The 26,428-nt window shown below is 59.7% G+C and overlaps 1 protein-coding gene across 1 annotated transcript in view; it reads right to left on the bottom strand.

The window, feature by feature from the left end:
* The window catches only part of SCUBE1 (signal peptide, CUB domain and EGF like domain containing 1), a 127,016-nt gene that overhangs the window by 63,687 nt on the left and 36,901 nt on the right, over positions 1–26,428 (bottom strand). The window contains exon 4 of the mRNA XM_073788106.1: positions 16,082–16,216. Within this exon, the coding sequence (XP_073644207.1) occupies positions 16,082–16,216 (135 nt within the window). The remainder of the gene's footprint in view (positions 1–16,081; positions 16,217–26,428) is intronic.

The raw sequence follows: 26,428 nt of genomic DNA, 5'->3' as shown, positions 1-26,428 counted from the left end.
AGCTACCACTGTGGAGCGCCTTCTGTGCCCTAAGCACTTTACGTGAATAACCGCCTTTAAGTCTCAGGACCATTTTTCAGAGTAGATGCTATTATCCCCACTGTGCGACTGAGGAGAGTAGGACCCAAGAAAGGCTTGGTAACTTGCCCAAGGGACACGGACGAGACAGGCATACCGTGTTTCACTTCAAAACCTGCGTTCCCCGTGGCCTTCTAGGAGGCAATGGAGCATTCACGGCCAGGGGAGGGGCAGGGAAACCCGAGCTGTCCCCTTCTCTTCCTTACCTTTCCCCAGGGTGTGAAGCACGGAAACGACCCAGCCCCTGCCCTCCCTGGCTACGTCGACTTTTCCACATTCTGTCTCTCCAAGCCCATATCAAATGCCAACTTCTCCAGGATGCCTGATTTTTCACGCCGCACAGAGGCAGACGTGAGAACACGGGCCCTTACCATCTCACTCTGCAAGGTTAAGTAGTTCTGTCATCATTTTACAGAACCATTCAGAGAGACTGAGCAATTTGCCCTTGGTCACTTGGGTAGGATGTGGTAGAGCTGAAACTTGAACCCTGTTCTGTCTGACTTGAAGACCTGCCCTTCTCCAGCTACAGAAGGAACTTTATAGAGCATAAACCTGACTGTATCTTCCCGTTGCTAAAAACCCGTCAATGCTCCCACCCCAGCCGGGGCCCAGGGTTAGGCTGAGAGTTCTCAGTATAGCACTCTAGGTCCTCCCCATGCTCTGCCTGCCACGGCTCCAGGGAACAGGGACACTTGGCTGTTGGCCAGCAATTTGAGGTTCTGCTTGGGTGTCACCTCTCCCAGGAAGCCCTCCTTGATTCCACCCTCCCCTCAAGTCCCTCGGCTGGATTAGGGGCCTGGGCTTCCACAGCCCTCTGGACTCCCCTCTCTCATAACACCCGCCACACGAACTGTAACTTCTGGGTTTGCTGGGCTCCCCCCACCAGACTGGGGGGGGTCCTTGAGAGGCAGGGCCCAAGCCTGAGTCATCCCTTTGCCCTCCCCCCACCCCCCGGCCACCGCACAGTGCCCATTTCAGGCCTGAGAGATGTTCGCTAAACCTGGCTACACTGGCGAGGCGCCTGGGCTCAGCCACTCTGGGCTTTGGACTCTGCCTCAGAACAGCGGCCAGTACCCGGGCAACAGGACGTGTCTGTCTGCAGGCCCAGGCCCGGCTGCTGCCTGCAGTGCAGTGCTGGCCCCAAGCCTGTGCCGCCTGCCCGCCCGCCCGCCGGTCCGGCTCCACCTCGATCCCCTAATTACACTCCAACAGCATCTGTGCCTGGATGGTGCTGGGAGAGCCTCTCATTATGGGGCCTGGGCTTAGCAGAATGCAGGGCTCTGTCTCCCACCCTGTGCCCCTGAAATTACATCCTCCCGGCCAATTCCAGGCCCGGCCGGGGCGCCAGCAGCCGGCTGCCCCAGACTAGACCCGCAGCTGACCATGAGCCCAGCCCACCCCAGGCTGCATCCCTAGGGGTGGCCCCACCTGGGAAACAGGAGTAAGTCTGTGGGCTTCCACTCGCCCGGAGCGCCTCAATGCCAGACCCCATGCCAGGCTCTTTGCCAGCTTCCCTGATGGACTATCTCCACGATGCTGAGTGCCAGGTACCGCCAGCAGGCTCACCAGACAGGTGACGATGTGAGGCTCAGAGAGGCTCCCCCACCTTGTGCGGTGGCGCGGGGACCCGACCCCCGGCCAAGCGCTCACTTCACACCCCAGCAGCCCTGTGCTCACTTGGCTGCCTCACTGGCCCTCGAGGGGACTCTGCTCTGCTCTTCCTCCAGCGCCTCGTTGTTTTCATCAGCCCGATCCTTTCCTCGCTGCTCCCCACTGCCCAGTCCCCGCACACAGACCCTTGGGCCGTCCCACCACCTCCACCCCTGCCTTCAGGCTGGAGGCCCCCTGCCAGGGCCCCGGGGGGACTGGCCCTTGTCTGTGCACCCTGCCTCCCCCGCAGCACCTGCTGCCCAGCTGGTGCAGCCTCGGCAGTCCAGCCCTTGTGTGATTTGACCCCCGACGCCCTCCATGTTTATCTGCTCACCTGCCTACGTGCTTTCCTTCCACAAATATTTAGGTAGGGTCTCCCGGACACCAGGCCCCTCCTTCTGCAGGACCAGCCCGCTGCTTGTCTGTGCCTCTCATCCTGCTCTGCTCTCCCAGTGGCTGGACCACAGCTGAGCCCGCTGTAGGTGTGCCACCGACACCCACAGCGTGGCTGGCCCCGAGGCGCCTGCTCACGTACAGACAGAGGCCCGTCTCTGAAACCAAGCCGTCCTGCTTTGAGTTTACAAACAAGCAAACAGCCAGAATGGACTGGTTTTCTGGAGCACCCAGAGGAAGCCTCTCCTTCCCCACTGAGGAGGCTGCAGCCCACCGGACGGGACTTGCCCTGAGCCATGCAGCAGTTAGCACAGCGTCCACGTGGAGCCTCCTGACTCCCGGTGGCTCCCCTGACTCCCCATGCCTTGACACTCAAGTTCAGTTTTCCTTTTTTTAAAATTTATTTTAATTTGTTTGGCTGCACTGGGTCTTAGTTGCGGGACGCGGGATCTTTAGTTGCGGCAGGCAAACTCTTAGGTGCAGCACGTGGGATCTAGTTCCCTGGCCAGGGATCGAACCCGGGCCCCCTGCATTGGGAGCGCAGAGTCTTAGCCACTGGACAGCCAGGGAAGTCCGAGTTCAGTGTTCCTTCCATCACAGCAGGAGGTGGCTCACGAGGCACTGCTGGCTCAGGGCTGTCGGCCAGCCTTTGGGCTCACCCTCTCCCTCCCTCCCTCATTGTACGCCTTTGCTGAGCACCACCCGCGTGCAGGCCGCCGGCAGAGCCAGCCAGGATGCACACACGTCACAGGGGCATTTTCAGCTAAGACCAAGTCCTCTGCCGCAGCTGCTCACTGAGTGGGCAGATTCTGTGTACATGGACAGGTGGACAGATGGACGGATGGCCAGCTGAGACTGTGGCTGGCTCCTGGAGAGCCAGATGAGAGCAGAGGGGCAGGGCTGGCCTTCTCGGAGAGCAGGGACGGACCCCAGCCTCCCTTCAGCCCCTCACCTCTGGTGCCTTGACCAGTCCTGGCCCTGGGAGCCCCTGGAAAGCCTCGTCTGTGAGATGGGAGGGAGCCTGCCTGGTGGCTGTGAGGACCACGCAGCAGTGCGTGCGGACACACGTGGACAAACGTTTGCAGAGCTGCAGCTGCCACAGGAAGGTCGGCATCGCTGAGGTGGGGCGGGCCTGCTTTTTACCAGATCTACTTCCCATGCCTATTCCAGCCCTTTCTAAGGTATGTGGCCTGGAACTCGCTCGGTTTCCTCCTCTGTGAAGTGGAGAAGGGAGGTCATTAAAGGGCCCTAAAGAGGTGATGGCCCCAGCTCAGGGTCCCTGCCCACCCCCTACCCCGGCCCCGTGTGGCCAGCTCTGCAGTGCCTGTCCCCTCTGAGCCGCCCCTCACCCTGGACCCCTGCCCCCTCCATCCCCTCCCAGGGCTAACCGTCCTTCCTCTTCCCGTCCCCTGAAGTTCCCTGGCTGATCGCTAGGCGTCACCACGAGCACATCCAAGCCTCTCTGAGGCCCAGGTGGCTGGGACCACAGGCCTGTGAGACTTGCCTCCTGGGTTTTCACTCTGCTTGGGCTCCTGAGGCTAGGGGTGCCCCCTTCCTTCCCCAGGGTTGCCAGACACAGCAAATAAAAACACAGGATGCCTGGTTAAGTCCAGATCTCAGGTAAACAAGTATTTCCTGAGTAGAAGCATATCCCAAGTATTGCATGGGTCATATTTACACCAAAAAAAGCATTCATTATTTACGTGAAATCCAAATTTAAATGGGTGTCCTGTATTTTATCTGGCAACCTTATCCCTCCCTCCACAGGGACCCTAAAGGGAGCCATGGGGGGTCAGTCAGCTCACACAGGCCCCAGGCCATGGCCTGGCTGTGACCAGGGAGCAGGTCTGTTTCTCTCTCCTGACAGGTGACCAGACGAACGTAGCCCAGGTGCAGGAAAGGCCAATGTGGCGGCTGAGCGAGTGACCCCCCAGCAGCTCTGGGGGGCCCTGGAAGAGAAGCTACAAGAACGCTGGGGGTGTGGCAGCAGGAGACTCCCTAAGGACACGAGCAGCTCCCAGGCGCCTCAGCCGGTGCCTCACCTCCACTGCCCGCCACGTGCTGGGCTTTGGAGTCGCCAACACCTGGGCTCTGGGCTGGCTCGTCCCAAACCAGCTGTGCCCGCTGTCCCTGGCTGCATCTCCGTTCCCTCCCCTGCACAACAGGGTGGCAGCTGTTACTTCCCAGGGTCCTTTGAGGATTAAAGGGCACCAAGGACTTGGTACACAGTAGGAACTCAATAAATGTTGAGCACCTTTCCCTTTCCCCAGGGATCGTATCAAGGGCATGAACAACCACCTTTGGCAACTTACGCCGATTCCCACCATTTATTCTAACTTGAACAGACTGCCGAACGGTCACTTCACTCGGTAAACAGATACTTGGGCACGCACTGGGTCAGCCACCGTGTGGGCCTGGGGGACAAGGGGTCGAGTCTGGGGCAGTAGGGAGGATCAGTGCTCCAGGAGAGGAATCAGCTCGTGCAGAGAGGCTGCCACGCTTGCCTCGAAGTCAGAGACGGCTTCACGAGAGGAGGTGAAGCGAGATAGGCTTTGAAGGATGACGAAGAGTTCTCCAGAAGTGAGGGGGATGGGGAATGGCACTTGAGGCAGAGGAAATAGCACACAGCAAGGCCCATGACTGGTAAAGGGCTCCCCGGTCGCGGGGAGAACAGAAGGCAGGTGGGGGATGGGCGAGGGGCCGCGCTCTGGAAGGCCTTGGAAGGCGGTGAAGGCCGAGCTCCTGGTGCGGGAGAGACAAGGGTTCGTTGCGGCAGCTTCAAGACACGCACAGCAGGGAAAGGAGGCGCAAGAAGGTCCTCAGTGGGGAATGACATGCCCAGAGGGTCACGCGGAACAGTGGCTCCCACTGCTGTCAGAAGGCGGATGGGACAGGGGGGCCAGGGTGAAGCCTGGCCCCGGGAGGAGGGTGGAGAGGCAGGGCCCCGGGGCTGCAAGGGGCTCCGGGCAGTGGGCAAGTCCTGCTCCCTCCCCTCTCTCCATTTGTTCATTCAGTATCGTTGGTCTCAGGAGTTGGTAAGACGTGGGTTCAAATCTTGCCTGTGCTACTTACTCACTGTGGACAAATCTCTTGGCTTTCTCACTGGCAGAATGGGGTAACACAGCTACACGGCACATCTGGTCACTCCCGTCACAGTCTGGGCACAGTGCTTGGCACACAGTGATGCCCAGTGACAGGCGACAGTGTTACCACTTTCAGGTCCGGGCACTCCGCCAGGGGACAGAGTATACACCTATTCTCTCATTTTGGTCCTCATAAAAATTGCTATAAGGAACACTAATGTTTGTCCCATTTCACAGATGAGAAACTGAGGCCCCAGGACTTGCAGCCGAGAAGGGAGCCAGGGCCAGGGCCAGCTACCCCTGCGCCGTCCACACGAGGAGGCCGAGGTCCTGCAGCGTGGAGGAAAGCCCACCGCCAACGCCACTAAGTACTGGGGTCTCTGCAGGGCTGCCTGGCAGGGGCTGGCCGGAGGCCAGGCCAGGAGGCCAGGGAGTGAAGCTGGGCACAGCAGCCGAACGAGTTGTTTATGGGATGGGAGGCTCGTAAAAAGTAACGGGCTGGATTGACCATCCCCGCCTCCAGGGCCGTCCTGGGCTGCAAAGGGCTGGGACAGGCCTCCTCCGGCAGCACCATAAATCTGCCCACTAAGTGCGAGAGCTGTTTGTTCTCCCACCCACCTGGTCTGTAGGCCGGGGCGGGGGGAAGAACCTGCCCCACGCTCTGCCCCGACGAGCAGCCAGAGGGGCAGCCCTGAGGCTGGGGTGGGGTATTCTCCGGCATGGCCACCATTTCCCCTCTTTTAAAACAGAAAATTCCCAGCCGCACACACCCACGGGGAACCTAGAACCCACAGCTGACGACAGAAAGCCCTGGCACAGGGCAGGGGATGTCCCTGGCCCTACAGGAAGCACGCTGGGGCCTTTTAGGTCAAGGCCTGGCCCACACCCCATCACGTGGGAGTCACGCCCCGGGAAGCAATGGGAGCCGGCCAGCCAGGCACGCTGATAGGACCCTAAGCTGGCGTTCGGCTGGGGTGGCTCGGGAGGGACCGCGAGCCTCTGTCCACGGGCATTTGAGTGCGGAGATGGGGGTGGAAGAGGAGAAGAAAAACTACCTTAGGCGTCAGAAAGCTGGCCTCCCATCCTGAGGGCCGCCTTGTGCTGTGGCCCAGCTGGGGTTCCCTCCCGCGCTGGGGTGCCAGTGCTCACCCGAAGTTCTTCCCGGGGTAGCTGCGAGCATCACAGCAGTCACGGTGCAAGAGCACCGTGAGCTGCGGAGGGTGGGGCCCGGCCGGGCGAGGACCCCTGCTGGCTGGGACAGGAGGAGAGGCGGGAGCGGCCCGACAGGAGGCAAAGTCCAGAGGAGGGTCAAGGACCAGCCTGGAGGAGTCTGAGGGGAGGGCCCGGGATGAGCGCCGGGACGGGGCGGCAAGGGCGGCCATCTCCCCTGAGAACCACCGGCCCTCTGCCCTGACCCGTCCCCAGGGACCCGTGCCCGAAAACTGCCCGGGGACCTCTGCCGAGGGGTCCCCAGCCGGTCGTGCGGCGGTGTGGGCTTTGGGCGGCGGGCTCAGGGCGAGGCTCCCGGCGGCGGCTGACCCGGGGCGGCTGAGGCTGCGGGGCCTGGGCTCCACTTCAGGGTCTGAGTGCGGCTGGAAGGAGGGCTCTTCTGCAAGTGCCACAGGGGAGCCCAGCCCCCTTCCTGGCCTGGCCCCGGGGCGGTGAAGTGCAGCACAGAACGCAGAGCAGGGCTGTCCCCATGGCCCCCTGCGGGGAGCTCAGAAAACTCCCGCGCCCCTGCCTCCCCAACCAAGCCCGGTTCCTGAGCTCACACCCACCATCCCGGCCACCTGCTCGGGCCCCAGGCCGAGTGGGCGAGGAGAGAGTGTGGGCGCCCGCCCTGTGCATGAGCTGCCCCGGGCACCTGCGGTTAGGACGCCGAGCCAGAGGCTGAGCGGGACCCGGGCTTCAGCCTCATGAGAGGCTGGCCGGTCCCGCTGTGCGCCCCAGGCTCCCCTCCAGGGCTCCGGACTCTAGCAAGAACAAGGCCCCACGCGGACCAGAGCCACTGGACCCTCCTTCAAACCGCCACTGAAGTACTCCGCACCCACGTGATGCGGGGGCCGCGCCTCTCTGCGGAAGGGCTGCCTGCCCTGCTGCTCGCCTTCCGCTCACCCACCGTCCCGTCCACCCACTGCCCCCGGTGAGGTCCTGACCCTGACGGCCACCAGGGCCACCTCCCAGAAAATCGCTTCATCTCCCTTTCCAGCCCACAGTGGGTAGCGATCTTCCCCAAATATGGATCATACGCCCACCCCTGGGGCTGACAGGGGCCCCGTCACTGTCACAGCAAAGTTCAAACCCCTGCCACACACGCTCTCCTGCCCCTCTCACTTCTGGCAGCCAGGTCTGGTTTCAGGCTCTAGGACCCACTCTCTCCAATGGGCAAGGAAGGCTGCAGGCGCACTGACTCTTCCAGAATAAAGTTGGAACCTTAGACGGCAGAGAACCCCCGGCCAGAGGCGAGAGGCCAGGCCGGCCTGCACGAAGGGCCCAGCTGGACGACCACAGGGTGGAAAGACAGGAAGGGCGCCGGGGGCGGGAGCGGCAGGACCCGGAATCTACACGTGACCCCGTGAGAAAAGTATCAGGTACAGGGAAGGGGCTCATATCCGAGTCCCCCTTCCTCTCCATTGAGGCTGCGTGACTTATAGAAATGACCTGAGGTCAGGACCAGCGCTGGCACCCAGCCCACCAGGCTCTACCACAGAATCACGTCCTCAGCGAGACAGTGCTGGAGGGTGACCAGTGTCTGAGGGCCCTCCCTGCTCAGACGCCATCCCAGAACTCAGGCCTAGAGCGGGCTGTGACTGCACGTCTGTCTAGGGTCTCTGCCTCTCCATCTTCAGAGCCCTGCTCCAAGTTGTCTTCCAATGTCAGCTGCTTCCATTACTCTCAACCCAGGTCTGGACCCAGGGGGCCCCGCCAGCTTCTCGCCCTCTCCTTCCCATCACCGCCGCGCAATCCCCCAAAAGCCCCCGGCCGTGCCGCCCGCTCTCCACTCTTCAGCTCCTTCTGAGGCCACCCACCCTCAGGGGCTTCTTCAATCCCTCTCCACCTCCCCCAGGCTCCCAGCCCTCAGGCAGAACTAAGTTCCCTGTGACCTTAACAGGCTGCTGGCCGAGCCCCTCAGCACTGTGGCCCAGGGCCCGAACTGACCACCCAGTACGTGACGCCACGCCACGCCACGCCCTGGGCGCAGACGTGAGCATCACAGCCCCAATCCAGGTTGACCGGCGCACTGGGTGAGGAGGTCCCTCTTCTCTTTAGAACCCAATTTCCATGCCTGACCAAAGAAGGGGTGAACCACGGGATAGTTGTAGTCTCTTTAAACACTGGGAGGCGGCCACAGAAGGTGGTCATGATTTGAACCCACACTGCCTAGGTGCCAGTCCTGGTACTACTCCTAGGATCCACGTGACCCCGGGCGCATGACCTGCCTTGTTATTTGCCATCTGCACGTGGGAAGTAATAGTACCTACCCCGCAGGGCTCCAGGGGTTATGAATGAGGTAATTTTAGCGTGACAATATGCCTTGGTCTGCGTGGGACAGTCCCAGTGTATACCTGCTGCCCTGTCACAATTAATAGCGCCTCCTTTCACTCTCAAAAGTGTACTGGTTTGAACGTTAACTTACATAGCCCCCTGGTTAAGACAGGCAAAGTGCTCACAACGTGCCTGGACGAGTATCAGCTACTCAATTATTATTAAAATGCTAATTGCTGGCTGCCGAGGCGGTTACACAGAGCCACGTGCAATAAAGTGGCCGAGAACCAGACTCTCACACCGTACTAACGCAGCTTCCTGGACTCGATACTGTTCTCTAGTGATGTGAGATGTGACCGTCGGGGGGAACTGAGGGAAGGGTATGTGGGATCTTGCCTTACTATTTTTGCATTTCCTTAGGACTCTACAATTACTTCAAAATAAAAAGTTTCAAACTTCCAACCCTATTGTTTGGTGTCTAGCTACAGTTGGGTACAAACTTACAGACAAAATGAACAGATCCTAAAAATACTTCACGTAGGCGTCTCATACACAAAAGGATGAGCTCTCAGAGAGCTCCCAGAGTATACCTGCAAACTCGGAAACAGGTGAAAACGGCTCCTGTGAGCAAACAGCTGTGGCAGAAGCCAGGAGCCCTCAGGCTCACACAGTCTCCGCCTCTGTGTGGACCCAGGGCTGCTGGCTTCACATCAAGACTCCCTACAGACAGGGGTGCGGAACGGCAGTATCAGAAGAGCTACCTCCAGCCCAGAAGCTGGGCCACTCAGCACGGCGACAGACATTAACAGGCATTCTCTGGCCTTCAGAGGAGTGGCCGTCTCAGTCACTGAGTTTGTAGCAAAAATTGTGAATTGTAGGGAAAAGAGGCCGGGCCAACTTAGGCTGTCCCTCTGAAGAGAGACGGGATTGGGTGGGCCACCTCAGGAGGCCTCCACTACGCAATGTTTTTGAACTCCTGGTGCTTGAAGAGGCACACTTGGTACCTGGGATGCTCACGCTGGAGAAACGTCTCTGCTTCTCGCAGGCCTCACCCTGCCTGGGCCGGCCGCAAGCCTCATCGGAACCCTCCACACAGGCTGCCCAGGCTCAGAGGCCAGCCCGCCAGAGCACGGGGTCCTGCCGTGCCCCTGGCTGCATCCTTGGGCGAGTTTCCTATCCTCTCCGTGCCTCGGTTCCTTAGTCTGTAAGGATGCAACACGCGAGTGCGTGACAAGTGCCCGTCACAGTGACTGGCATGCAGGAAGCCCCCAGGACGTGCGGCTCTCACCGTCACCGTCATCGCCGAATGCAGAAGAAGCCAAGACTGCCTATTCCTGGCTCCCACCTCTGATTTTGGCTGGAGCCACGATTACCCGTGATGCCAAACCTTAAGCTTTGTGAAAACGCGGCCCTGAGTGTCACCAGGAATGCCGGTGGTGGGCGGGCAGTGCCGTTTCCTACCCATGTTTATATGTGCATTTATACAGGCTCAGAAGGATATTAAACAGAACATGAAACGCACTCAGGTAAACCCGTGACGCCCCTGCTGAGAGAATGCCAGCCTGGCGTCCGCTCTGCACGGGCCTCAGCCTTGCAGGGACACGGGTGCTCAGCTGCCCCGTGGCCAGTTCCAGTGCCTCCAACGTGGGAAAGGAGGCAGCACGGCAGGGCTCCGGCGTGCAGTCAACTGTGCAATGGCCTCTCAGAGCCTCTGGGCCCCTACCACTGGGTCCAGAGCCTGGGCAGACCACAGCGTCCACCAGCACGTGCTGACCAGGAACCTATCTGCACGACCCGAGGATGTGGAGCGTCCGGGCCCAGGGAGCCGCCCAGAACCGAGCGTCACTCTCCTTCCTCCCTCAGGACACAGAGGGGTGGGGAACACGGTCCCCGCCCACAGGGAGCTCCCAGGCTGCAGGGACGCAGGCGGCAGGTAGAAAACTGCCTTCGGTGGCCAGCAACGGTGGGGGGTGGGAGACAGGCAGTCCTCTGAGCACAGACGAGGCAGAGCCTGACAGTGATTCCTGGGCCGGCTCAGGACAGGCTGTGCAGTGACTGGGCGCTCTCACCAGGGCTGAGTGGGGCACCAGTCAGTAGACAGGGTGGCCCGGGGAGCAGCAGGGGCAGACAGAGGCCCGATGTCCTCTTTATGTCTGGGTTCCCGACTGCCCGTGCCTAGCAGGGGCCTGGCGCGCTGCTCAGACCTCCACAGGGAGGACGGGGCTGGACGCTCCTGGGGGGCAGGGGCTGGTCTGACCTCTGCAGCCCTGGGCGGGTCAAGCAGCGAGCGAGCTAGTGCTGGATGCACGGCTGTCTTGATGGGCATGTCCTGCCCTGAGCACAGACAAAGCCAGGTGCGAGGGCCGCCGGCTCACCCCTCGGAAGGGAGTTCCTTGAGGAGGAGGCCTGACTCCTGATCGCCTCTTCACCCTCGGCTGACGCTCAGGCTTCAGCCAGCAGCCAGCACGCAGCAGAGCCTTGCTCAGCGTGCACCCAGGCCCCGACTCTGCTGCTGGCTCGGGAAACTGGCCCAGAGGGGGTGAGGCCCTGCCCTCTCGGGGCCTGTTTCCTCATCTGTGATAAATAACGATAATAAGAGCCCACATCTATTGAGACTTTCTTTTCAGTATCTTTTTAACTCTATGAAGTAGGGACTTTGACTATCCCCATTGTACAGACCAGGCACAGAGAGGTTAAGTGACTTGCTCAAGGTCACACAGCTGACAGGTGCTGGAGCTGGGATTCCAGCCTAGGCTGTGGGGCCCTGGAACCTGTGCTCCTAGTCACGGCATAACACAGAGATGACAGGTCCCCTCTGTGCCAAAGGGCCCTCGGGGATGAACTTTGACAGGTACAGCCCCTTAAGTGCCCCTGCCAGCCTGTCCTGCTGCCTACAGCTGTGGGGACGATGTGACACTTCCTCTCACTCTGGGGCCTTCCACCACCACCACAGATTGGACCACTGCAGGCACCTGGTGAGGCTTCAGAGCCCGGCCGTGCAGGACAGCTTCCTGCGTCGGGGAGAGGGCACACGTGTCTCAAACCCACTACCATCGGCAACAGTGGTGGCCCAGGATCAGTGCCAGGGAGAGAGCAATCCTCCACCAGGCCGGCCAGGAGACCATTCTCATTACTGTCTCTGCTGTTCAGACGGCCACACTGGAGCCCCTAGGTCCCTCCCTCCAGAGTGGTTTTCTCAGCTCACTATCACAAGGTAACTCCTAGGGTCCTTATTTAGCATTTCATCCCCTTTCTGGATGCAAAGCTTCACAGGGATCATGCCTGCTTTTGCCCACACGGGGATCCTGGGGACCAGCCAGCACCTGGCACATGAACGAATGGAAGAGTGACCTGCCATCGCACAGCTCGTCAGAGCTGTTGGAGCTCCTTCGTCTCCCTAAATCAAGTTTGCTCAGACTGAAAGAAAGGATTCGTCACTGGAAGGAAAGGGAAAAGTTCATCCAGGAGTCAACACCTTCTTGGAGCATAGATACGACATAAGTCTTTTTAAAAAAAGAGCAGGCACGGGAGAGGGAGGGAGCTCGAACGTGCTAGCCGCTTGGTGGCCCGTCTACTCTGGGTACTCTGGGACCGGGGAGGCCCCCTGGGAGCATGATTACAATGGAGAGGCGGAGGCTGGGAGTGGCCTGGCCCGGCTTCCCCCAGGCTGTGGGGTGGAAGAGGGACTTAACGGCTTGCTGGACCAGAGGCTGAGTGGGAAGTGAGTGTGGGCTGTGATGGAGCCAGAACCAGCTCAGCGAAGTGCGGAGCAGAGACAGGCCACAGCTCTCAACAGCTGTGGGTCCCCTCCCACCCAGAGCTGGGAGAGAGGAACAGCCTGTGTCCCCAAATCAAGCATGAGTTCTAAAGGCCTAAAGAAGCTGTCTATGTGAGTTGCCACTCCTAGGGCGGGCACCGCACTTGACCCCTTCAAAGCATTTCCCCTAACGGAGCCCTCACTTGCCTGGGAGGGATTGCTGGTCCCAATTTATAGACAAGGAGACCCAGAGAGGCAGGAGTAACTGCAGAGGCCATGTGACCAGTGGAGGTGAGAACGGCTGAGAACCTAAAACCCACAACCCCAGCCTGGCCAGATCCACACGCCTCCGGCCAGGGTTTGTGTCATCGCCTGGGAGGTGGGGCCGCTCAGAAGGTCTGAGCCCCGTGGCCTTGTTTCTCGGCCGGGAGCCTGGAGCAGACCCTGCTCACGTGTCTGGTCCCCTCTAATCAAACCCAGCTCAGGGGAGGCTCCAAGGGGCTGACAGGCATTAGGAAGAGTCAGGTGACATGAGGAATCTGATCTGGGGAACAGAGGCCACTTAGGTACAAAACAAGCTGGGTCTCAGCACCGTGAACGTGCTCTTCTGAGCTCTAACAATCGTCACTGAAGGTAGCACGCAATCACGATGAGCAACTGTCCTGACAACCAACAGAGGCTCAGGAGGGAGCCGCGTGGCCAGGCACCCAGGCCCGTCCCCACCCACAGGCACGACCAAGCGGCTGGCCAACGTCCTGCGCACTTGTCCTGTCCTCTTGGGACCTTCCACAGAGCCTTCGGGAGCCCTGGAAATGCTGCCGCTGGTCCTTCAGCGGGTATCCAAGAAGTTGTCTCCTGTTTTTCAGATTGATTCATTGCCCAGATTTAAAAATTAGGAGACTGACACAAAAGTCCTAATGAGAAAAGGGACTCTTCTTTAACCAATATGTCCGTTAATGTAGATTGGGGTTAGTCCCCCAAACCTGTATTCTGGTTACATCTAGATTCCTGGCTTCACCTATAAATCCAGATCTGGCCACCCAGGCCTTTGGGTGGGGTGAGGCACGTAGACTCCAGGCTCCACTGCACGATTCGTTTGAGGCCCAGCCCCTGAAGCATCTGGTTTCCCTAGACGTCCCCCGCCCTTCCCCTCCAGCATCATTTCCCCGCCTCTGCTTACCCAGCTTCCCATGGCTGCTCCCCGCATGAAATCCAAACTCCCGCCCACATTCCACCAGCCTCATGGTCTGGCCCCTGCCAAGCTCCCCTCATCCTGGGATCACCGTGCCCACCATCCTGCCCTTCATTCTGCGTTTCCCGGGAGTCTGGTCCATTCCCACCTCGGGGCCTTTACACACACCCCACCTGGCCTCACAGTTGCTCTCCCTCCTCGTTCCATTTCAGCTCACACGTGGCTTCCTCAAAGAGGCCTTCAGCGCCTGCCTATTTCTGTCTGTTCCTCTCCCTGGTTTCTTTCCTTACCAGCCTCATCATGTCACAGCTAGCGACCTGGGCTGGAATCCTGACTGCCGTGTCCCTAAGGTATGACCTCGGGCAGGTCCCCTAACTTGACTGGGCAGGGTCCTCACCTGTTGCAGGGTCATAACACCCCGGCCTCGCCAGGCTGCTGTGAGGGCCCAGCTCAGAGTAAGCGTGTGACCCCACAGCAGCCACTGTCGCTGTCCCCCCATCATCGTGCCCCCCACCGCCGGCCGATGCTGAGGTTTGCTTTGTAACGTCCTTAGAACAACGCATGCTCACAGGCCAAACCAGGACCTGGTTCCACACCGGCCACTGTCTTGCATCACGCTCTTTCCCCCTTCCCGCTCACCCTCTTTTCAACGGGGGGCACAGCTCCACCTGGAGCCCTGCTCGCGGGAAAGCTGCTCTTCAAGGGAACAGGGCACACACAGCCCGGCTGACAGGGGCTCCGGCCGTCCCGGCGTCGGGGACGTTACAGCTCGCTCAGAGCAGCCGCCGCCCGGTAAACCCCTCTCCCCGATGAGAGCAGGACTCCTGTCCCACCCCCAACGCTCACACTCTTCCTCATAAATCTGCTTTTTATAAAACTCAGTGTGGAGCCAGGGTCCTTGCTTTGGGCAGCTCGACCCCACAGCCCCACAGCTGGGAGGTCTTCTACAGTGCCGTGGACGTCTGGCCAACGCGCCCGGAGCAGGTGCCCAGGGACCTCGGAGCTCGGCCTTTCCGTCCTTCTGGGGACCCGGCAGGGATGGGGATTATCGGGCTGTCTTGTCTTTGAGGAAACCGCCTAAACAAACGCTAAGAATTCTAAGGAGTCCAGTAGAGTAGTTCTGCTTAATTACCCTGGGATTTGTACTTCTTAAATGTTTTTTGCTTTTCTATCTCAGGAACTGTTTTCAAATAAAGATCATGCCCAGGGCCCCCAAGTCTCACCTCACAGCCTCTGTTAGCTTTAGCGCACGCCAGCACTTTACTCCCAGGATCTGGTCCTATCCTCCAAAGACCCTGCCGGGTCAACACCACGGCCCCGTTTTGCAGATGAGGAAGTTGAGGTTCGGAGCTGCAGAGCCGCCTGAGGAAGGGCTCCCAGCTAGGGAGTGGCGGAGCTGGATTCACACCCTGTCGGACCTGGAGCCCAGCGCCCGCCCTTTTTATTCCCTGCCTCTCAGTGTGAACCGTGCCACAGACCAGAGATGAGGCCCTACAGGGCCCCTCCAGCACCTCCTCCTTGTCTAGCGTCAGCGAACGGCGAGGGGCTGAGGCTGGAACCGTGGGGCTGCCTGGTCCTCCTTCCGCATCTGCTCTCTTGAAGGTACAGCACAGCCGGCCGCAGGAGGGCACAGCCGCTCTGCTGCAGCACACAGCCCGCCTGGAGATTCTGGGCTTTGCCATTATCTTAGCCAGGATGTGCCTCCACGCCTTCCAGAATGCTGCTTCCTCTGCCTGGAAGCCACATGGGTCCTGGCTTCAGGCCAGCTGTCCCATTTCACAGCCCTGCTGCTTTGGGCCCAAACTGACCACCACTGCCCTGACACCAAGGGCCTTCATTTGCTGGGCTCAGCTGGAGGCCAGGCTCTGTCCCAGCCTGGGGCTGTCCCCAGGCTCCCCAGGCACTCCAGTTGGCTGGAGTCTTCCTCCTCTGACCCTCTGCACTGCCCCGAGCTGGCCTGCCATCCCACCCGGCCTACAGAGAGCAGCCGGCTCCTGACCCCAAAGGCCCTCTGCTGGCTGGTGACCCAGTGAACACGCAAGAGACTGAGAAACGAGCCCTCGGCCCGGTCAGACCTCGAGCCCCCCTCAGGGAAAGGGGACCGTCGGGAATGGGGCCCCACTCTTCCTAGCCACATCCAGCCCCCAGCCCAGAACGGAAAATAGCTTCTCCGGACACATCTGCCCATCTGCGGCCCCATCTCGTCCCCACGTAAGAACACCAGAAACACCGACAGCCCTGCTGTAGGGGCAGAGGGCGGGAGCTGGGAGGTGTCCCTGCAGAACCGACACCAGAAGCACACAACAGCCATGCAGGCCCGCACCAGAGTTCCCTGCCTTGACCCTGAGGCCCCCAGGATCAAGACGCGGAGAGGGGCTTCCCAGAGGCCACCTGTTTCCACAGGGGAGGGGGCGTGACGGGGCAGCGCGAGCCAGTACGCACCGTTGGAGCGGTGGATGCAGGTGTGCTGGTTGTCGCTGAGGAAGAAGCCGCTGTGGCACTGACACTCGTAGCTGCCCATGGCATTGACACAGATCTGCTGGCAGCCGCCGTTGTTGTCCTGACACTCGTCCACATCTGTGAGAAAAGGAAGAGAAGGGGACAAGAGAGATCACACCTGGAGCTACAAGTGAGGCGTGGTCACCTGGAAGGACACGGATGCCATCAGCTCTCCTGGCTGCAGAGCGATACCACAGAGGTACCGCTCGGTGGTACCCCACGGTGGTACCCTCCAGCAGTACTTCATGGAGTTACTCCACAGAGGTAGACGCTTACAAAGGCTGCAGTGCTGGCTGGCCCTGGCTTTCCTGGGTGGCCAGCGCTACTCTAAACGTCTTACCTGCGTTAACACCTTTAATTTTCACAGAAACCCTATACATCAGATCTAGGTCTGGGTCTATTTTACAGATGAGTAAACTGAGGTACAGAGAGGCCAAGTTACTTATCCAAGGTCCCACAGAGGCAGGAATCGAGCCTGGTGGTCCGCCTCCCAAACCTGGGCTCTCACTGATGTCACCTAACCCTCCCTCTCCAGGAAGACCTGCAACTAACACCATCCACGCCCGGCTCGAAGAGCGTTGCGAACCAAATCCCACCGTCCCCTTTCTTCAGTCACACCTCAGATCTGCAACCCGCAGTACAGACCTTGCGGCAAGGGAGAGGCTGGAGGCCAGGGCAGCCTGCTTTCTGCCTCGAAAACTGATTTCAAAAGCCCCGAGAAGGGGAGGTTTTTAAAAGGCCCTGACCTCTGGCTGCCGAGACTGCTACGGAGAGCTGCTGAGCGGTCTTTCCCACTCTCCGGGAGAGACAGACCTCGGGGTCGACACTCAGTTTTGACCAGAGGCTGCTGGCACAAAGGGTGCTATTGGCTGAAAGGAGCCTTTATGAAGTTCTGGTCTTGAACAGAACAGCATGTTTCAATTACCCAAGTCATAACCCTCTACACTGTCAGCTTGTTTAATGAAAGAACGGCTTCTTAAACCTTAATGTGCCGTGTCTGTATTGTCATTTTAATAGGCAAATATATGAAACCACAAAGGCAACGTGAGCTACTGGCTGCTTTGAGCCAATCCCACGACCCCCAACACACGGGCGTGCACACACACACACTCACTAGCTTTGGCACTGAACTTTTTAAACAGTTCTTTTTTTTTTTTTTTTTTGGCGGTACGCGGGCCTCTCACCGTTGTGGCCTCTCCTGCTGCGGAGCACAGGCTCCGGACGCGCAGGCTCAGCGGCCATGGCCCACGGGCCCAGCCGCTCCGCGGCACGTGGGATCCTCCCGGACCGGGGCACGAACCCGTGTCCCCTGCATCGGCAGGCGGACTCTCAACCACTGCGCCACCGGGGAAGCCCCCTAAACAGTTCTTTTTAACACAACCACCTTTAAGTACTGGCACCAAAAGGATGTGAAAAGGTACAGACTCAGGCAGACTGACCTGCACTGAACCCGGGGAGGACTCAGTGCTGGCGCTATGTCAGCTGGGTCCTACTTCGGCTCAGGGACAACGGACCACTTCCCCACCCATGAGACCACACTGCTGCCTTTGAGGCTGACGGCGAGGCAGGTCATTATTCTCCTGCAAGCTCAAATGTCAGCCCTGTGGCAGCCAGGACGGAGGCAGAGCTCTGAACTATAAAAGCCACCAACAATTAGAGCTAAAACGGTAAAGGTGGCTCTTGCTGAGAGGAGACTGACAGGGGGTTCCGGGGGAAGCTGGGAAGGATAGAGAGGGATTTTTCGGAAGACCTTTCTACACTCAATGAGTCTTACTGATGGTTCCCTAAAGGCCCAGTGCCAGGGTCACCTTTGCTGGGGGCATCTCCCCTCCACACCCCAGCAGCGTCTGCCTCTGGGGGTCTGCCCCCGCCTGCACCAGACCATGAACAGCTCTGAGCCAGGCACTGTGTCCTGTTCATCCTATTAATAACATAAAGCTAACCTTCCTGGAGCGCTCGTCGTGTGTCAGGCACAGGGCCTCACTCCACCCACACGCCCGATCCTTGCGGCAACACTGAGTGATAGGCCGTGTTACCGACTCCATTTTACAGATGAAGACACTGAGGCACTGAGAGTTGAAGTAACCTGGGCAAAGCCACAGAGCTGCTTGGAGCAGAGGCAGGGCTCAGACCTGCTGTCCAGCTCCTGAGCACGCGCCTCTGGAGCCCTTGCTAAGCTGGCCACACCAGCAAGTGCGTTCAGACTAAGGTGATGAAGAACCGGCTGCTCTTGAAACGAACTCAAGCTGGGTGTCAGCTTGAAAGTATCTGCAAACACGAAGCTGGGGCCAGCCTGCATGAGTAACTAAGGAGAGTCCCAGCATACCGGCTCAGCCCCGTTTCTGTCCCAATAACACCCGCCAGAGGCTCCGAGGCCCGCGTGCCGGCACACACGTAAGGATAAGATTTGAACACGGGGAGCCGCTCCCGGGACGTGTGCGGACTGAGTCACGCTCTTTGAGGTTCTTCCCATGGCTCTCAGGTCCTTTGCTCTGTACCTCGGCTTCCCCAGCCCTCGCAAAGGTTCAATTGGTAAAACAAGCCACAGATACAGGCCCTCAAACACTGAATTCATAGTGTGGAAACACTACTTCCACCCCATCATCAGTGAACTCCCTGGTTCCCCCATCTGGCCTGGCCCACCCCGTCACCTCACTGGAAGCTAGGAACCAAAGGGCACTGACGTCACACACCTACAAAGCCTCAGCGAGCTGGCAGGGTGGCTGGGCCTTGCCACTGTTTACACTAGCGGGGAACAATGACTCCAGCGCTGACGAATAATTTGAAACAAATGCGAAGCCATGTAAACATTCTCCCCCCACCCCTCACCCCGCACCCTCGCTCCCAAACGATAAAGCCCTAAGATTAAGCAGGAGGGAAGAGGGGGCTGCCCGCTCTGCACCCTTTTTCCACTGTGGCCCAAACACAGGCCTCCCCCAAGCTGGGCAGGAAATCCGTCTCAGAATTCCTTTGGGTAGCCTGCAGTCATCACCACCTTCTCTAGAGACTGGCTGAGAACTGGCCTCATACCCCTCACACCCCTGCGTCCCCAGCCCTCCGCATGGGACCCACGGTGAGGTCTGAACGGTACCAACGGAAGCAGTTGGGTCCTTGAGATGCCTGCCCGCCGGCCTAGGACAGACTGGGTTCCCCTGGAGGCCCGGAGCAGGCCCGGCAGGCACTGTGGGAAACAATTAGCTCCTTGGCCCTCCTGACTGGGGCAAGCCCGGCGCACACGGCTCCTTGGTCCCCACGGACTTGGCACATTCTGGTATACGAGGTGCCCCGTGGCAAGGAGACAGCCTACATCTGGGAGTCGGGCAACCTGAGTTCCGCCCCCGGCCTCTTGGCCCGTGGAGGGTGCCCAGGTCTCGTCCACAGGAAGGACCCAGACTGTGTCCTCCAGGAAGCCCTCCTGGAGTGCTCGAGATACACGCGGTCCTCTTCCTTCTCTCCTGGGGAACTGACTGCTCCATGCTCGGCTGGGCCCCTATGTGGGAGCCCCCCACCTCCTACATGAGTATTCACGTTGACTGGTGGGGCTGGCAGCCTCCTCATCATAAATAATAGCTCTCACTGCTGGCCAGGGCCCGGCTGGGGAGCTCAGGCACTGTCTTAATACGTCTGCACAACAGCTCCACACAGGGGGCATTATTCTTATCAAGCCAATTCTCACATGAGAAGCTGAGAGGGGAAGAGACTTGCCCAGTGCTCTAGAACCGGTGGAGGGGGATGGGAAGCCCAGCGAGACTGGACCCAAAGCCCTTACTCTACTCTTCCATGACGTGCTTCTCTGAGTGAGGATGCTTCGAGGCGAGTGTAAGCTCCCTGGGCATCTGTTCTTACAATCGTCCCCCGGCCCACGTGCTCACGTCTCTAAAACCCGGGGCAAGAGCTCCCTCCTCTCCAAAGTCTTCCTGGTGCCGGGCAGAATTTGCTGACCGCTGGCTCCCAGACCAAGAAGACCTTTGTTCACAACCTTCTTCCTCTGCCCCGGACCTCGGGCTTGGCCATGCTGTCTCTGCTCTGGGCTGTTGTCAGCCCAGAGTCTCCTGCACATCCCTGCACCCAGCAGAGGGTCGGGCTGAGTGGGTGCTCAGGAGTGAGCGGGATAGACTGAAGGGCACACATGTGCTGCACACACCAGTGACAGGGAGCTCTACCATACAAGGCCAGTCCCCCGGAGCAGGGCGCCGTTGCGGTTCCTTCTGGGCAGGCCGAGGGGCTCATTCACGGCTCTCCATAGCCTGCCCACCTCTCCGCCCGCCCCACCGACACCCGCTGTTCTCTGAAACCCTCCCGTCAATCACACATGCCTTCACGCGCACATGTGCACCTCTCCCTGGGACGCCCTCTCCCTCCTGGTCCAGGCAGAAGTTCTTCTTGCCTTTGAAATCCACTGGAAGCACTTTTGCTCATTCCCTCCGCAGACACTGAGTACCCGCTACGTGCTCCACTCCCCGAAGTGATACCACTGGTTAAGCCCCTGCTCGGCGAGCTGCCGGCGGCGTGTGGGACCCAAGCGTGGAGGCGGAGGCTTTGTGGAGGAAGTGATGGGAGCCGAGGCTGGAGAACAAGAAGTGAGAGATGCGGAAGCAAAGTCTCGTGGAAGGTGCGGAGCGGGGCACAGGTGGGGAAGGGCTGCAGCTACTTGGGCAGGAGAGGAGTTCTGGAAGCTCTGTGGCCTGCACATCCCTCCTCAAGAAGATTCCCCCAGGGCTCTCGCAAAGCCAGCCCTGTCTGGGTCCTCCTGGCCCCCTCCCACCAGTCCTGCTGGCAGAGGGGACAGTCCCTGGGGAAGACAGAGTGTCACCAACCACCAAGGCCTCGGGTGGAGGCTGAGCCTGTTTCTGATCCACGATCCACGCTCCCTGAGCGAGCTCTGGGTGGGACGGGACGGGGGAGCGCTCCACCTCTGAATCTTGCTGGCAGCTCGTGGTCCTTCGTCATTATTTATCACCACAGCTGAACGTTCCCAAAAGGCAGGGAGCTCCTCGGCACAGGGACTTGGCTACAAAGCAGAGAGGAGGCCCCGGGGGTTCTGGGGCAGACTCTAGGAGGCTCCTCTCGGGAAACCCTTTTAACGGGCAGCAGAAGAGATGGACAGAGTGTGGAGAAAGGACCCCAAAGGCTCCAGCGCTGTGAGGGTCTGGCACAGAGCTCATCGTGGGCTGCCTGGTCCAGCCAGGTCACCCTCTGGGAAGGTCCCGGCCTGCAGCCTCCCCGGGAGAACGTTCTCCCTTCCACGTCTCCCACAGACCTGTCTTCAGCTGCGTCCGGGACTGCTGGAGCCCCCGCCCTTCTGGGTCGGGGTGCTGGTGGCAGGCCAGGGTGCTGGCAGGGGGAGGAAGCTGAACGGCAGCCAGTCGCTGCCTTGGGGGCCCCAGCTGGTGGCGCTGGGGACACCCTCTGCAACAGATCGTCCCATGTGGTCTGGGGTGAAGACATATGGCCTGGGCTCCTGGGAGGCTGCTCCCCAGCCCGAGGCCCCACGCCGGGTGCACAGTGAGGACACGGAAGGTGGGAGGGAGGGAGGGAGGGGGACAAGGGCGCCCAGGAGGGCCAAAGAGGGGCCTCGTTCTGGCTCTGCCCGCCCCCCTCCCAGCCACCCTGGCCCAAGAAGCCCCCTCCCTCCGGGGGCTTGCCCCACACCCAAGCAGTCACCAAGCCTGGTGACTCTCCCTCTCCGCCCTGCCCGTCTGTCCTGCCTCTACTCCCAGGGCACAGCCTTGCCTTGGGCCTCAGCCTCTCCCTACAGGCGTCAACACGCTCCTGGATCGCCCGGCCTCTCGTCTCTCCCTCGCAATCCCAGGGCCCACTGTGACGACTCTAGTCGGAACAAGACACAGCACCCCGGCACCAAAGATCAAGTCCAAACAAGGGGTCTGGGGTCAGGTGCCCCCTGCCTCACTCTGCCCTGCATGAGCATAGGTCCGGGCACCGGGGTCGGGAGAGACGGACCTCAGCTGTGGTTTCTGCCCACTTCTGTTCAGTGCCCACCACTCACAGGGAGAAGGCCGCCTCCACTCCCGCCAGCTGCTGAAGGGTCCTATCTGGGATGGGCCCGTGTGTGGGACGGACGAGGCTGTTTTCCAGCAAGAAGGCATCCCAGAGCCGGCACCGACGGGCCGCGGGTCGGCCTGCTTCTGAAAGGCCTCTGCAGGCAGGCCTGTGGTTTGCCCAGGAGGTCTGCTTCTTGGCCCAAGGTGCCGGTGTTTGTTTTTATTAATAGCTGACTGTCTGTCCTATTTTGGGCCCAGAATCCAGGTTTGCAGCTATTTATAACAACTAAAAATTACGTCTGGATACAGCTTTGGTTGCTTCGTGCTTCCCACGAACGCCTCACAATTTGAAACAGAGACTCTGTGTTCTGCCTGAACCCCACCCATGTTCTCCTGGCTGCCAAGAGCCTACTGTGTGTCAGGCCCTGTGCCCGGCCCCAGCACCCCAGCTCCCAGCACGGGTCCGGGAACAGAGGCAGAGGCACTGGCCCATCTCAGAAACCGAACTCAACCTCCAACCCTGAGAACGCCCTCCTGGCCCCCGGGGGCTGAGGCCCCAGCCCTCCCCCTCCTGAGGCTCCTTTCAGAAGGGAGGCTTAGGCGGAAAGTCCCCTTGGCCATCGAGCGGCTCTTGCAAAATTGCATTTGATGGGTTAAGTGTAAATAAATGAGAACCAGATGGATTAGATTTCGGGTGGAATACACACGGGTCTTAGAGCTTTGGGGCCTGGGTTCTCCCAGATCCAGGGCGCTCCCCGAGCTGTCAGAGGTGCTGGCACGGCAGGCAGGAGGTGTGACTTGAGTCTCCTGGGACCCACCTACCTCCTGGTCCGGGCATCCGCTGGGGCCTTCTCTGGGGCTCCTGGCCCCCCAGCAGGTCGGCTGTGTGTGGGAGACACAGGGTCTCCTGCCGTAGCCCTGCTCTGATGCCGAGCCCCTTGGGCTGGGCCTGTCCCGGCTCAGCGCTGGGAGATGAGGCACATGACTGGTGGGGTCAGCTTTCCAGACCAGCAAGCCCATTGCTCACACCCAGACGCAAGGAGCCAGCCCAGGGCGGGCCAGAGCTCTGTTGAGACTGCTGTGCTGGCCTGTGGGGTCTGGTCACTGCATCCCTCATCTGGGCCTCACCTTCAATCCCAGCTGCTGCCTGTGGTCTCCCAGTGACGGCTGAGCAGCAACGAACATCGAAGGACCAGGAGTTTGCTGCCCAACTCCAGCTGACGGCCGCTCCACCTTATAATAACCTACATGGTGTCCCCGTGCAACCACTACCCGCGGGTCCTGGCTCTTGGCCCCCAGGTCACACCAGCTGGGGTACAAGATTCAGTAAGTAACTTGCTGTGTGGCCTTCGGCACGGTGCTTAACCATTCTGGGCCCTGGTTTCCTTCCCTGTAAAACAGGGATAACAGTAACTGGAGTTGTTTTGGGAATTAAGAAGATAACGGAGGTAAAGCACTTAGCACAGTGTCTGGCGCACGCAGGCCACCCACACGTTAACAACTGTTGAGCAAAGCCAGCACGAGTGCTCCAGGGGTCACAGGCGGGAATACCCTCTGGGGGATGGCAAAGTCCCCCCCAAGTGGGAAAACCGACAACAAAGCGCATCCGAAGGGAGCGCTCAGTCTTTTTTTTTTTTTTGAATTGATTTATTTAGACGGCAGGTCAGTCTTGCCTCGGCCTTCCGGCCTCCCAGCAGAGCAGCCTCAGCTCCTGGAGTTTCTCCCTCCTGACGTAGGTTCTGGCCTGCTCACCGCCTGAGTCGCCCTTCTTGGGGGAACACGCCTACCAGCTGCTTAACAGTGGAGAGATGCCTATTCAAATCTTCTGCCCACTTTTAAACGGGGTTGTTTGCCTTTTCACTGTTGAGTTGTAAGAGTTCTATATAAGATATATAATTCTCGATACTAGACCCTTGTGGGATCGCTTTTTCCGACTTCATGGACAATCCCTCCTTTAAAGGAGCCTTGGGTGGCCCCAGGCCCCAGGAGGTCAGTGCACCTATGGGGGCCACATCCACAAGGCCTGGGCTCCTCTTGGGCTCCGTTCCTGGAAGATGTCACCCTGTCCCATGGCTTTTCCAGCCACTTAACGTGCCAACACTGCCCAAACCTCTAGGCCTGCCTGCTCCACCATCCTCCAGACTCAGAGATCAGCGCCTGTACTTGGTTGTCCAACAGGCAGGACAAACCGAACACGGCCCACGGCGAACTCCTAACTCCACTTCCCACAGCAGAAAACAGAGCAGAACAAAGCACAGCGCGGTCCCACCCCCAGCCTCCTGCATCTCGGCAAACGGCAGCGCACCCCACAGCGGCTTCAGCCAGAACACCTGCTAGTCACCGGGCACGTCCACGCACGGTGTCTGCTCTGTGACTGTTTCTGTCTCCCCGGGGAATACAGAGTCTTTGAGAACAGGGACATCTTGAGTGTGGCTGTACCTCAGGGTTTTAAACAGCGCACGGGGCACATGATCCGTGTTTGCGGACCGAGTGACTGACCGAGAACTGGCTGGGAGAGGCAGCTCTGGCCCCGAGGCCCTGGCTGCAGGCCTGTCCCATCAGGGATGGGCTGTGTGGCCCTGGAGGGGCTGCCCAGTGAGGCAGCTCTAGATGACTGATGGCACTGAGTGCCGGCTGGTGGGTCCTTGGGGCGTAGAGTGAGAGCTGGTAGGAGAAGAGCTGTGCTCGTGGGCCTGCCTGCCTCAGCCTCGCCCAGCAGTGAGCCCCATCGTGGTGGTGGGCACAGCCCCGCCTGTGGGCAGCTCGTGGCAGGATCAGGGTGGAGCGGGAACAGATGCCCTCAAACACTGCCAGCCCGTGAGCTTTGGGGCTCAGTGAACGAACGGAGCCACGTGGGGCTCCTGGTCAGTCAGCACAGCCCAAAGTGTCTTCCTGCTTTGTGGGCGCTTTCACCAGTATGAGGACCAAAGTCTTCAGCTGAAGAAAAGCCATTCTGACCGGGTAGTGCTTCAGGGGCGGGTGGAGGGGGCGGGGGTTTGAAGGCAGTGGAATGCCCTGCTGAATGCCTCTTCATTGCCCTTTGTCTATGGCAAGACCAGCTCCTCCTTTAATCTCTCTAGCATGGGCAGGAGAGGAGGCTGCAGCAGATGGAAGGGAACCCCCGTTCCTGGAGCCCCTGCTGTGCAGGCACGCTCATTACAGTGTCCCATTCGGCCTCAGCCCGGGGCAGCAGCAGCAGCGTTATAACCAGGAGCGCCAAGCAGTGAGCGGCCTGCCGGCGGTCACCAGCGTGTGGGTGACGGAGCCAGCACGGGAACAGGACGCTTTTGTCCGCCCGCCCTCGGGCCTCTGACAGCACAGCTGTAAACACGATCCTGGTTGGACACCTATGGGAGGCACTGGAGTTTTTAAAAATTTCTTTTGATGAGGATAAGAATGCTGGACTGGAAAGAGGGAAGGGGACAAAAGCCAACCAACCAACCAAACCCTGGAACCAAAGCAAGACGCTCTAAGAAAAGAAGGGGAAATGCTCTGCCAGGATTCTTAGAGAACATCCTCAGAAATGAAACAGGCCCAGCTGGCTGTGATGACCTCCGCGGGCCTGTGGATGGGGCAGGCAGAGGGTACGTCTTTCCCATTGCCTTGGGAAAAACGCCGCAGAATCAAGATGGGCCCAGGAGCTCCCCGTGCCGCCCCGATGGACACAGGTCCTCTGGCTGGTCCATCACGCCTGACTCTGGCCAGGTCGAATGCCTTGCTACCAGCACAAATTTCTCACCACTGGTTCTGCCTGGAATTCTGAATACCTTCAAGCATCACATCTTCCCAATGAAACTCAGCATTTCCTTCCACCTTCCAAAGCTGCTGAGTATAAAATCCGGGCCTTTCCACTTACCGGGCTACTGTGGGTGCTTCCTGGAGGCCCGTTCCCGTCCTCCTTCCCGCCAGTGGCCTCCACTGGTGGCTCTGGGAGCTCTCCGTGAGTGGCAGGGCTCCCGCCCCAGCCTGCCATGGCTCCTTCACCTGGCTGTCTGCGAGGCGGCCTGCTCTTCCCACGCTCAGCAGTCCCTCATTGTCAGGCACTGGGTAGGTCAGGCAGCCACAGCAAGACTGCGAAATGATTTTATGCCAATAGAGTTGACACGTTCAAGAAAGTAGCAGGCAGAGGGGCTGGAAGAGGGCAGAGGTGGAGGCTGACGTGGGCACCAGGGAGCTTCGTGGAAAAGGCAGCACCGGGCTGGCTGAAGCCCCGGAAGGACCGTGTGCCTCCCCATGGCTGGCCCCACCCTACCCCGCCCCTTTCCAGCCCAGGTTGTGACATGACCTT

This window comes from Tursiops truncatus, chromosome 11 (genome assembly GCF_011762595.2).
Source record: "Tursiops truncatus isolate mTurTru1 chromosome 11, mTurTru1.mat.Y, whole genome shotgun sequence".
In the NCBI taxonomy this organism is placed as follows: domain Eukaryota; kingdom Metazoa; phylum Chordata; class Mammalia; order Artiodactyla; family Delphinidae; genus Tursiops; species Tursiops truncatus.
This window is presented reverse-complemented; position numbering and strand designations above follow the sequence as displayed.